Source organism: Labrus bergylta, chromosome 10, assembly GCF_963930695.1.
Source record: "Labrus bergylta chromosome 10, fLabBer1.1, whole genome shotgun sequence".
NCBI classification, from domain to species: Eukaryota; Metazoa; Chordata; class Actinopteri; order Labriformes; family Labridae; genus Labrus; species Labrus bergylta.
In genome coordinates, this window is record NC_089204.1 from 24,612,356 (window position 1) to 24,625,493 (window position 13,138).

The following is a 13,138-nucleotide window of genomic DNA, read 5'->3' on the forward strand; positions in this document are numbered from 1 at the left end:
GTTTGAAGGAGCTTTGCTTTTCACAAACCCAAGAGATCTGAGGATTTTCTCAAGGAACAATGAAACCATGAAATCCCTAAATGAAAATGAAGACAGCAAACATGTTACGGTAAGGAGTCACAGTGATACACTAGACTGCTGATAGTGAACCAAACTGATGGTGCAAATGCAGCATTGAACCCGATGAGAGGTGCAGAACTGCTTCAGAGAATCGGTGCAGTTTTCCCAAAAAATTGTCATTAACTTGAATCTTTAATGCATGCTGGTTCAGTTCTTTGTATGACTGGTTTTTCAATGAGGTCTGGGACCCACCTAATGTCATTTATCTTCTCCCACTTCTCCTGCCTAGCTTCACTCTTCTGCACTCCAGCTACTAAAAATTGCACATAAATAAAGTTTGGGGGACTCACAAAAGCCAAAAAAGAAAAGATTAATCAAAGGCTATGCAGCAAGTGCAGTCTCTGATTTTTTCCACTACATATGCCTTAAGATCTTAAAACACTACATCGCCCATAACACAGAACTTCTACCTGTCTGGTTAATGCTTCTTCTGCTTTCCTTTTAAATGTTGGGCCATGGGTTGGCCCTGTGGTTAAGATGCCAGTCATTGAAAAATGCCAATTTGATTCTAGTCAAGAAGCTCTGCAGCATGTCCACATTTGCTACCTCTACATTTCCTTTACTACGATTACTAATTCAAAATGGCCAAATGAAAGAGTGCAACCAGCCAAGCTTCAAATTTGATAAAAACAAATTGTGACAAAACCAGGAGTAGTCTTTTAGGACTTAGGAATCTTAAGAGCACAGGAGATACTGAACTGCAAAACTCTTCATGACAAGCAACATGTTGGTAATGCCAAAAATCGGTGGAATATTCCTTTAGCCAAAAATACAAACACAGCTTCCTTAACGTTGATTTTCCCGAAAATTAAACGATCACACAGAATTATTTAGATATTGCATAAAGTGAATATTTGAATATATTATCATCATCATCATCATCAAGGGAGAGCAATTTCAAAGATTCAATTTTTTCCAGTTTGGACGGGCCTACACTTAGACATGTTTTTCTATTTTTAGTTGTTTGTCTTTCACTGAAATATATGCAGTATAATCCTCAGTTTTAGCTTGCTGCACGTGTATGTAAGTTAGAAACGTATTGACACACGATATGTGCTTCAGTATTAAAGTCTCAGACAAAACCAAACACACACACACACACACACAACCACATGCACACACTCTAACACACACAGCAATGTGACACAAAGCCATACACAGCCACACACACACTTCTCAGTACCATAAATAGGTGTGACATTTGTAACGGCTATTTAGTGAGACAATTAGGACAGACTACTTTATGTTTTATCCTGATAAACACTTTAGAAACACAAACAAACCAACATGTAGACACACCCCCTCCCTTCTTTTCTATAGAGAGTATTCCTCCCATTATCTCTCACCATATTCATCATTTTGACTTCACAGTCCGTGCCTCTTTCTAGCTCTCTTACCATCCATCTCACCTGGCGTTGAAAGGTCGATAAGCCCCAGAAAGTGCATCAGTTTGAGGGAGCTGCAGACCACCAGCAGAATGCCAACAGTCTGCAGCCCCTCCAACTCCCACTTGTCTCGGAAGAACAGATGCATCCTTTCCCCCCTCCTCTCTCTCACAACAAAAAATCTTTCTCTCGCCCCAGGGCAACCACTTCCCCCCCCCTCAGCTCCAACCAGGAATGCACCGTCTTCGTCTCTTCAGCCTCTCCTCTCAGCCTCCCTCTATGTGCCGGTGGTATTCAGGCATCCTCACTCTGCACGGCTCCTCGCCTGCTTTCTTCACAGAAGGTAGATTGTTATTCTCCTCGTTTCTTCATCCAGAGCGTTAACTGCGTGGCAGCGAGACTGCCGGCTTGCTGCTCCACCCCCGCCACCTCCGAGTCTGTCAAAGGCTGTTAAAGTTCCTGGTGAAGTTCGGACAATAAACCATGTGTGTCCTGGCAGGTTGGCTGCAATTGTTTTCAGACTCTTTCTGCTTCTTTTTTCTACCAGCCACAGACTCTCAAACTCTCTCTCTGTCTACTCTCGCTGCCTGTCCTCCCTCTCTTTCTCTCCTTACCTCCGTCTCTCTCCTGCGGTGTCCCTCCCTATCTTTAATTGGGTCAGTGATGGGGCTGAGTGAAGGAAGAAAAGAGGAGGGGGAGACGGAAGAAGGAAGGAGGAGGGAGGAATACTACTTGAAGGGTGAGAGGGGGAACAGAAAAGAGGGGACACACGAGAGACGAATGAAAAGAATGAATTGGTAGGTGAGATATTAAAGGAGGAGGGGCAAAAGGGAATTGTTAAAGAGGGAAATAATCACAACCAGGGGTATATATTCAAAAACAAATCACCAAAATTAAGGACAAATTTAGGAGAAGAAGAGGAGAAAGCAACAGAAGGGAGGAGCATCTGACCCTGCGGCTACTGTGGACAAACTGGCAGATGTGGCAATTTCCCCTGAGTGTAAAGCACACACACACACACACACACACACACACACACACACACACACACACACACACACACACACACACACACACACACACACACACACACACACACACACACACACACACACACACACACACACACACACACACACACACACAGAGAGAGAGAGAGAGAGAGAGAGAGAGAGAGAGAGAGAGAGAGAGAGAGAGAGAGAGAGAGCAGCAGCAGCCTGGAGGTGATATCTGGCTATAGCATGTTTTGCATATGCATCCAGCACAGTGGGGAATCTTTCAGATGGGTTGGGGTATAGATGTCACATCTGGAACACTGACAGATGCAATCTCTGCAAGAACTGGAAGGGAAAAATCTCACTCTGAAATATACTTTAGAGCTGGGATTCCAAATGTGAGTAGGGAGGCACTGACGTGCTATGCAGGATCAGAAAGAAAACTTTAACCCTTTTCAGTCTGCTGTGCTGTAACTAAGCTCAGCCGTCATCATATCTTTGGAAACTCATTTCGATTCCACAATGGTGTAATATCGGCGTTTTGGAAGCGTGGCAAAGCGAGAGCTCCACATACACACACACAGTCAGACATGCACACACACACAGCGCTGTGTTCCCCCGCTGGCTCAGCTGATCCTGTATCGCATCTGTAATGCCTCTGTTACTACCTCCAAAGACTTCATCCCCCCCATTACGCCTCAGTGACATTCAGATTGAACGCGAAATGTCACAGTCTGAATAGGGCTACGGATCCAAAGACTCTTTTTACTTTGGGGAAATTCAAGACGACTCTAAAGGTTGAGAAAGTAGTACATCTACCATGGAGCTTTTACTGAAATCCTTAAAATCTACTGTGAGGAAGTATTAGCCGGCTATGAAGCACACAGAAATTAATAATGAACTAATGAACTACACCATAAGCATTAGGATGGACATGTTATATTAAGTTATTTTTAAAGCCTAAACCACTATTGGTAGGTGTCAGAAGATGGGATTAATGGCATGATTCAATATGGCTTAAGTTAAGTTTAGGAAAGTATATCCTCGGATAAGAGCATGGATGAAGTTTAAACATAGTAACTACATAGTTTAGTTTGGATTTGATAAGGAGACTGTCTCCAAGGGTCACTCAGCCTTTTTGGTATAGGAAATGGAAGACAATAATTGCAGCAACAGCTTCCACTTAACTCCAAACAAACACCAGTAATTGAAAAACTATACATACCCTTGCGGTTTGTCACTCAAACTGAAACATATTGTTAAGGGGACATTTATGGGAATGACTGATGCTTTTGTTCTTCTTCATCTGGAATTTGTTTTGAGAGACAATACATTGGCTCAGTGCACCCCTTAATAAGAGAGCTAGACTTCATCGCAAGTGGTAAGTGACAACCCTTGGCTTCAAAGTCTTCCATCACTTTCATCCTCTTCTCTATTTTCAATATTAAAAAAAGAGATACAGACACTGAGAGGTAAGAATATTTAGTCCCAAGCACTCTAAAAGCATCATTTTGTCTCCCAAATTGGATTGTTTATGAGTATGTGAGTGTGTGTGTCTGTGAGCAGGTCAGTGTGAGCAGGTCAGTTTTCTGTCGGACACAGAGAAACAGAAGATGAAGAGGAGGATAAAGCTGCAGGAGTTTACAGAGGGCTTGATCTGTCAGCCGTGTGATTAATGATTCTCAGAGCCAAAATGAGACCTGGAGCCACAGTTTTGCTTCGGATCCTCGGGGAGAGCACATCTTAGAGCAGCCTCTTGAGACTGAACAACCAGCACTTAATAAGAGGCAGACTCGTGCTCTTTTTGGTAAATGACAACAAGCATTAACTTTGCAGTTGCAGCCTGAGTTCATGTTCAAAGTCAGAAAGTACGGCCAGAACATTCAAAGAGGGCAACAATGGATCACCGTCATTTAATGTTCACAGAGAGTCAACTGTGGCGGTCAAGTGCAGGGAGATCTAGAGGGCTTCTAATGGCACTAAAAGACCAGACATTATCATAAAAAAAACATTTATGGTAAGATGAGATCACTAAGGGGGAAATGATCATCAGAAACGGTCGTTAAAGGAATAAATTAAAAGGATTACTTCACAGCCGGTCAGCTATTGAGATTTCAAATCTACATTAAGTTATGCTGAACAATATTTTGCATTAATTTATGGGCATGATAGATTAAACAGGCAACATAAATTCCTGAATACAGTGACATATTCAGGACAGTAAATTCTCAAACACAGTCTGCTGTCGGAGACACAAATCAAGGATGAAAGCGGGAGAGATAAAGTCTGGTTGGGCCTATTTGTCGTCACCTCTTAGAGAAAATTAGGACATCTTTCGTACACTGAGACAGAAGTGTAAGATCAAATACACTGCAAAAAAAAGTCTCCCATTTGACTTTGCTTCTTTCCTAAAAGTATTGATCAAACACTACTTTAAGGTACTGACCTCTGGCAGCTTGTAAGATTTCTAATTATTGACGCGATTGTTTCCATGTATGCACTGATTGGTTTGTTGTGGAGAATAAAAGGATGTCTGTGGAGGGTTGATGTAAAACCCTGGGGAGTTAAACCTGGTTAAAAGGAAAGTTTTTTTAATAGTCCAAACTTAACACAACTTTTGTTTCAACATAATTTAAATGACTATTTGTCTAGATGAAGTAAGGAATTGCTTAAAAATGAAATAAGGCCCAAAAAGAAATCTTGGTATGACGTATTAGCATGCTAACACTCGAAAATTAGCGATAGAACCAAAGTGCAGATGAGTCTGATGGGATCTTCAGATCTTCAAACTATTGATGTTCCTGGTGACTCATTTTACTAAAGGTATAAGAACACACTCCAACAACAGTCAAAATTGAGCACTAATAATTTAACATAGCTAAACACGAGATCACAGTGATTGTGAATACACAATGTTAAAATGGTCGAGTGGCTACAGTTAGCAGTGCTAGCACCCCAAGCCTCCAGCCCTCCTTAACGCCCAACTGCATGTGCTGGTTTCATTTTGCTCTGATCGAATGGTTTTATGATAAGATAAGATAAGGTAAGATATACTTTATTCATCCCAGCAGGGAAATTTAGGTGTTCCAGCAGCCAGCATACATAAAAACACACAACACAACACATATATATATATATATACATATCCCACCCATACAAAAAACATGAGCCCACAATGCATAGTCAGGATAAAAAAAAGTGGTATGGATGGTCCATGTGCATAAGTAGCTGTTACTCATAGATAACAGTACAAAATACTAGCTCTGCCAGTGCATAGTATGATAGATAAACAAAGAATTATGATTAAAAAAAAGCAGTCAAGTGTGCAAAATACAGACTGCTAACAACGTAATCTTCATTTTTAGATTTAAAAAAAACTGCCAAACCTCTTCGTGCTACGAGATGCAATCTGCTATGCTTGTTTACATCTGGGTAGTAGAGCAATATGGTAGTAGAAATTAACTGAAGCTACAGCTTTGGCTAGTGGTAGGCAGCTGTGTTACAGCATTATTGCCAGCCTGAAATGTTTGAAATATAAATGGTTTCAATGGCTAGTAATTCTGGGTTTACAAAATTTGATCTTGAAGTCGGCTAACCTCAAAAATTCAAACTTGCAACTCCCTTACACCCCTGCTTATAAAAATTGATAAATAAAGTAAATGTGGACCAGCTCCCCTGCTGTAAAAGTCCCATCTCCTTAAGGGCAGGTGGACAGTGAGGTACGCATTCATATCTGCTTCTTTTAGCATTGCTTTTGCAAAGTTCTGTTAAAGAGTCATCTATCCTATGTGAAAACTGCTGGTCGAGGCAGTTATCTTACTCACAGTGATGGCTTAAGAGTCACTAAAGCCTACCACCATGCTTCAAAAAAAAAAAAAAAGCTGGAAAAAGAGAAGCATCAACAGTGTTCTCAAGGGCTCCAACTGGGTATCGAGATCTACCCAGACTCAGAACTAAATTCTGACCAGTGAGTACCATGAAGCCAGAATAGTGTTTCAAGGATAACATCCGGGTCAACCTTAAACATTTGATCATCAGCAACTAATCAGTGAGACCGTCTTTCCTGACTTTGCATGGCCGCCAATGCTGTTGATGAAATTGAGACTGTGTAGTATAATTAGTATGCCAGTAGTGGCGTTTAAAAAAAAATCGCTTCCAGTAAAGTTCCTCAGATGTTTCTACTTCCCCGTGTTAAATGATGAGGATCCTTCAGGGCATGGAGGAATCACAGATGAACCACGGGAGCTTAATTTAGCCTCAAATGTTGACAGGCAGCACGCATGAGGAGGCAACATCTGAAATCTAGCCAAAGAGATGTTGTCATCTTACTGTAATATTCGGTTATTCCCTTGCTTTATTCCTAATGTACTGTAGTTGCTAACACCTTCACACACTCCCATGCTCACACACAAACTTGTAATAAAATATTAGGCTAATTAGCCTTAGTTGATTAGTCTCTATGAGACGTAGTTTGCCTGAAGCCAGACACACAGTAATTGAAATCTCTCCATATTTAGACATCTACCTGAGCAATTATTCCCCTCAAAACTGATTAAAATGTCTAACAGATAGGAGTGTGTGTGTGTGTGTGTCATAATGCTCGCAGCAAGGGAGACACAGGGGAGGTCATTGATAAATGGTGCTCAAAATTTAGCTAGTGTTTTTTCAATTAAATAAGTGAACGCAGAGATCCATTTGCATAGATCATTAGCTTTTGAGGATATTTTTAATTCAGCAACGTGGGACAAAAACAGTTCCATGCTACTGCGGCTGGGTCCTTTCAAAATAACTTTGAGAGGAACTGCTCATAAACAGTGTTTTTTTTTTTTAAATGCACATAATCCATCGGATCAGAGAGGTTTTGACAAACAAGACCAAATTGATTTTTATTTATAGTTTATTACAGTGATTATCAGTTTTTACTTGCAGAGTTGAGGTGTACCAACAGGTGTTTCTTGATGGATGGCTTAAAACCATGTTCAACAATTTTCAGCCAGATACATAGAAAGAAGCCGAGCATAATGATTGTGATTAGCATTTTTTTAAGTGGGAGTCCTAACCCCCATGGGAGTCACCAGGGGGAACATGGGGGGTCGTGGAAACTTGAAGGGACGTGAAAACGAAGTGTATAGTTATTATTTATCACTGCATATCAGAATCTGTGTTCTTTATGTATTTTTAATAACTATTTTGTCTTTTTATTTTTCCATATGTCTTTATATAACCGTTCAATTTAGCTAAGAAGGAATGACAACGACTGTAACAGGAGAAAGACACATTACATGCATTGAATGGATACCAGAGGAACATTTATATTGATCATTTTTACTGTTACAATAACTGTTGATTTTTTAATTAGCTTTTCTTTCCTCCATTTCTTGGGTTAACAAACACTGAGGCTTCAAACCTCCAACCTTCACTAGCTGCAATTAACTGCCTCACCTGAAGGGGGCAGTGCAATGTAAGACATGCAGTTAGCATCCTGGCACTTCAACTGCTGTTAACCTCGAGTTATTCTTTCTCTTTGTTATTGTCCTTCATTTAAATTCTACTCCAGAGACCGGGCAAACAGTGGGAGGGTAATGAAAGATCACAAACCATTAACAATCTCACACACACACTCTCTCTCTCACAAACAGGCACACAGACACACAGACACACACACACACAGACACACACACACACACACACACACATAAAAATGGAAGAGACAGTAACACTCATGTTTGCTATTATGTTTCAGATATATCCAAAGCCTAAGCAGACCACACAGCTCCAGAGATGGTGTACTTTGAACCTTCATTCTGACACTCAGCTGCAGTCATGCTTTTTAAAATGCATCCTGTGTTTTTGAGTGTACAGCAGTCAATCTAAATTGGATTTGCATCGCTCACAACAATCCTCTGAAATTATTTCCATCAAATCATAAACACTCTGCTCTGCTTTTTCCTGCCAGGAGCCAAATCAGGTAAACATCCTGAACCCGGGTCAATACTGAAGGAAAATAAATATTCCAGCGAGCTAACAGGGTCTGCACTTCAGCCCTCTGAAGGTTTGCTTTGAAAGATTTGCTGTTAAAAAGACCATTACGACGAATCTTAAGGGGGAATTCATGTCAAAGCGGCTAAATTACAGATTAATCTAACACCATTTCCAGCCGTACTAAAACATTTGTTGGCACACATTGAAATATTTGAAACTCCAGCAGCTTTAAGAAGCATAAAGGAAAGTTATAATAAACGTTTATTGGGATTCAGCCATGAATGGTGAGCACATTGGCAGTAAATCAATGGCAGACTGACAGCAGCCTGTAGCCTCTCTTTGTTGTTGTAAAGCAGGGTGAATAATAGCCACTGTCCGCCCAACATTAATGTTTTATTCTAGTGAATCCTGCTGCGAGGCTTCTGTGCAGAAAGCCAGAAATCAGACTTTTTCCATTAAATTCTTTGAATGAGTCACTACAAACTTCAATGTTCAGTCCTTAGTCTGTTCACATCAATAATACTTTAATCTACATTCATGTACAATCAGCACAATGCCTTCCTTGTGCCATCGGTCTGTGGGTGCAAACCAATATTCAAATTAATTATTAAAACGCCAATTTATAAGCTAAACAAACATGTTCACAGCCTGGTTATATATAATATATAATAATGGTGTTACATGAGTCAGGGCTATGCTATATTGCTGTATTGATTTTCTGTACCATGCTTGTCAGGAGGCGGCTGTGGCTCAGTTGGTAGAGTCCTCGTCTCTCAACAGGAAGGTCGAGGGCTCGATCCCTAGCTCCTTCAGCCCCATGTCCGATGTGTCCTTGGGCTAGACACTTAACCCCAAATATCTCCCGCTGCTTCGTTACTGGTGTATAAATGCCTATGAATGGGGTTGGTTACTTCTGATGGTCTCACTACATAGCAACCTCTGCCATCAGTGTGTGAATGTGTTGGTGTGATATGTGGTGTAAAAGTGCTTTGAGTAGTCAGAAGACTAGAAAAGCGCTATATAAGCTCAAGTTTACCATTTACTCATGAGCCTGCTATTAATACATAAATATGTTATTGTTTATTTGAAATAGCCATGACAAAGTCCAGCTGCACATCATTCACTTTTAAACAGCCAACTCCAAATCATATTTTAACCCATTGTGTGCTTTACATAGAAATGTGGCTGCTTTAATCCAACATGGCAACATATCTAATGAAGTAGTACTTGGTCAAATGAAGCACATTGTTGTAGTGTTATTGACAGAAGAGAGAGGGGGGACGCTTAAAACTACGAGAACATTCATGGGTTAAGCTGCATACAGAAAAAAAGGCCCTCAGACACAGGACTAAGCTGTGTTTATGCAAATCTTCTAACTCTAATAAGTCAGCCATGGATGTTTTCAAGGACATGTGTGCATGCACGCTTTGTAAAGTCGTTAGTTTGCTCTCAATGTTATCATCTTTCTGCAGACGTGTCAGGAGAACAGGAATAAAATGTCAAAAACTTCTGTTCTTTTTTTTCCACTGAGCACCTGCCATACCTTTAGAGTCTCTCCTACACACACACACACACTCACAGCTGTTACAGTCACATCGAGAGAAGGGGAGCCAGACAGTGACAGCAGAGGCGCTGAAAGAAACAAATGGAGAATGAGCGAGGAGCAGGAAGAGAGGAATGGTGGAGGATAGAGAGAGAGAGAGAGAGAGAGTTGTGTATTAAATATCCTCCGTCTGATCCTGCCGGCTCTCATCTCTCCGCTGGCTGGTCATCACAGAGGCAGTAAGAGAAAGAGCCTCAGACAAGGACAACAAGGACAGTCTCCTCCACACTCTGCAGTTTCATTACTGTTTAAGTTTCCACAACCAGGATACTTGTTGTCCAAACTTCTGATAGAATCTAAAATGTCCAAGCCACTGCACTTGATTCAACTTTTCCTTTAAGAGTGGACTCATGTCTCCTTAGGTCGTAGCTTAACCTTGAACAATTATCTTTTTTCAGAAACTACAAAGCTTTACATGACATTATGTGTCCGTTTTGGGGTTAAGGCACTCTAGAGTTCTACTCATTCTGACTGAATGAGTAGCAAAACCGCCTCAAACATGGCTGGAAATGACAGAAACAGGAGATAAAGGATAAAATAGCTGCTTAAATTCAGGACATTTGGACCCATAAGAGATCCCAGACACAGTGGCAGTGAGAAATCAGGTTTCCAGACATTTCTATACATATTTTAAGAGCTGGGTACTACACACAGCAAAGCCTGTAGGAAATTATTTTGTTCTTTCAGAAAAACCTGACGTTACTATTTGATAAACTGCTGTTGCCTTCTGTTTACTGGGTGTCCTTAGATGCTTTGCCCTCATTGTGTGTGTACTGTATGGAACAAACAAGATGAGGTAGACTAGGGGGCGGGTCAGCTAAAAAACACACACTGCATTCCACTTTGTGTGTCTGTCCATTGAAGGGCAATTACTATGAAGGTAGATGGCTTTTGCCTGTGTGTGTGTGTGTGTGTGTGTGTGTGTGTGTGTGTGTGTGTGTGTGTGTGTGTGTGTGTGTGTGAGTGAGTGAGTGAGTGTGCGTGAGCTTGGACATAAATGGGTCCTCTGCTGACCACTTAGCAATTTACCTGCACTTATCTCTCTCTTTCATACTGTCTAATTTCCTCACACACACACACACACACACACACACACACACACACACACACACACACACACACACACACACACACACACACACACACACACACACACACACACACACACACACACACACACACACACACACACACACACACACACGTCTGATCATAGCCGAACAACCCCCTTAAGCAGGGAAAAATGATTTTCTGAGCCTCATTGTATACATCAAAAGGATGTTGTACGGTAATGGAGCTGAAGTTACAGTGTCCCCGAAGACAACCACACACTCACACACTCACTCACACACACACACACACACACACACACACATTCTCAAACTTATCAGGCCGTTCACATCCACAGCAGACATCAGAAAACTGCACCATCTATTTTGTATTCAACGGAATTCTCCTCTGACTTTTTGGAACTAACTTTGTGCATCTCTCATACGGGTTTATTAGATTCTGGTGTAATGCTGTACAACATGTATTCTATTTGTAGTTCATGTAATAACTCAGGGCTGCATGGTGTTGCTTCACAGCAAGAAAGTTCCTGATTTGAATCCCCGTCGGGCACCGCCTCTCTGTGTTGAGTTCTCATGATCTCCCTGTGCATGCGTGGGTTCCCTCTGTGTCCTCCGGCTTCCTCCAACAGTCCTCCACACGCTCGCTAGGTTATTTGGTGACCCTAATTTTCCCGTAGGTGTGAGTTTGAGCATCAACGTTTGTCCGTCTATATGTCAGCTCTGTGATTACATGGCACCCAGTGAGTGTACCCCACCTTTCAACCAATGCCAGCTGGGATCAGCTCTGACACTCTGGACGTTGAGTTGGTTTTTGTTGTTCATGTTTTCAGTATTTTGTCACTTCCTGTTTTATTTTGTTACTTACCCTCGTCTCTGTCGTCTAAATCCTGTTACTCCATATCCCGCCTTGTGTGTCAGCCCCCGCCCTGATTGAACCCACCCGAGTCTCGTTATTCCCTGACTGTCTGTGTTTTTAATCCCCGTGTTTATTCCCTCATATTGCCAGTTCCTTGTGTTATCCTTTTGTTTTACCTCATCCTAACGTTTTCCATTCTGGGATTCTTGCTTGTTTTTTGACCCTGCTTCTGCCTGCTCCTTTTAGATTTGTTTGCCTGTTTATTTGAACTTTCTGTATACTGAACCGGACAGAAAATAAACCTGCCTGATTCCTCCTCTGGAGTCGTGCTTTTGGATCCTGTGTACTTTGTAGCCTCCCCTGCGGCCCCGAACAGGACAAGCAGCATAGATAATGGATGGATGTAATAACTCAAAAATGGCTCTCAGGATAGTTTCAGTCCATCGTTAAAGACAGAGAGATGCTCATAAATATGTATTAACAGGACGAAGAGCATGCTGGTAACATGCCTACAATGATGATGCAAAAGCACTTAACACAAAATACAGCTGGGGTTGATGGCAATACGATTTTGTTTCCAGTACCAATAACAGTTTGATATTGACCTCCTCCAATAATGCCTTTAATGCAGTATTGTATCTGTGTTAATGCAAGTCAATTCCCTGATCCCTAAATCCTAATTGACTAACTTGTTTCAGGTAAATTGTTTCAGTAAAATAACAAACAACAACAGTATCATGCTAAAGGAGAGTGTACAGTTTGTAAATGCTAAAGGGGCTAATCAGGTTTGTTTTTGTTTTTTTTACTGTTGTTTTCCACTATGGTAGCAGACCGGTATAAAGAATCAGCTGCTGTTAAAACTGATAACTCGGTATTTGGAGGAAAAACTAAATCTAATGTGATGTCATGATGTGGTGTATCCATACACTCAAGTATTGAGCTGCTTGATGATGACAGGAGCAGGTCATGGGGGACAGGAGCCTTATCATGTGCAGCTGATTTAGATTCAGTAATCTATCCAAAAAGTTCTGAGTATATCTAAATCAAACAATAAACCAAAGGGAGCCACCTTGGCAAAAGTTGGAGATCACCAACAGTGTCATTATCAAGTTTTGTAACCACCTATT

At 41.2% G+C, this 13,138-nt stretch overlaps 1 protein-coding gene across 6 annotated transcripts in view; it reads right to left on the reverse strand.

Annotated features, from left to right (window-relative positions):
• LOC109990751 (Kv channel-interacting protein 2) overlaps positions 1 to 13,138 on the reverse strand; it is a 107,936-nt gene that overhangs the window by 7,518 nt on the left and 87,280 nt on the right. The window contains exon 1 of one of the 6 annotated variants that reach the window (XM_020642954.3): positions 1,518 to 2,466. The exons of the other annotated variants lie outside the window; for them this stretch is intronic. Coding sequence (XP_020498610.1) covers positions 1,518 to 1,653 — 136 coding nt within the window. The 5' untranslated portion in view covers positions 1,654 to 2,466. Of the gene's footprint in view, positions 1 to 1,517; positions 2,467 to 13,138 lie in introns of those variants that run through there. 6 annotated transcript variants of the gene reach the window in all.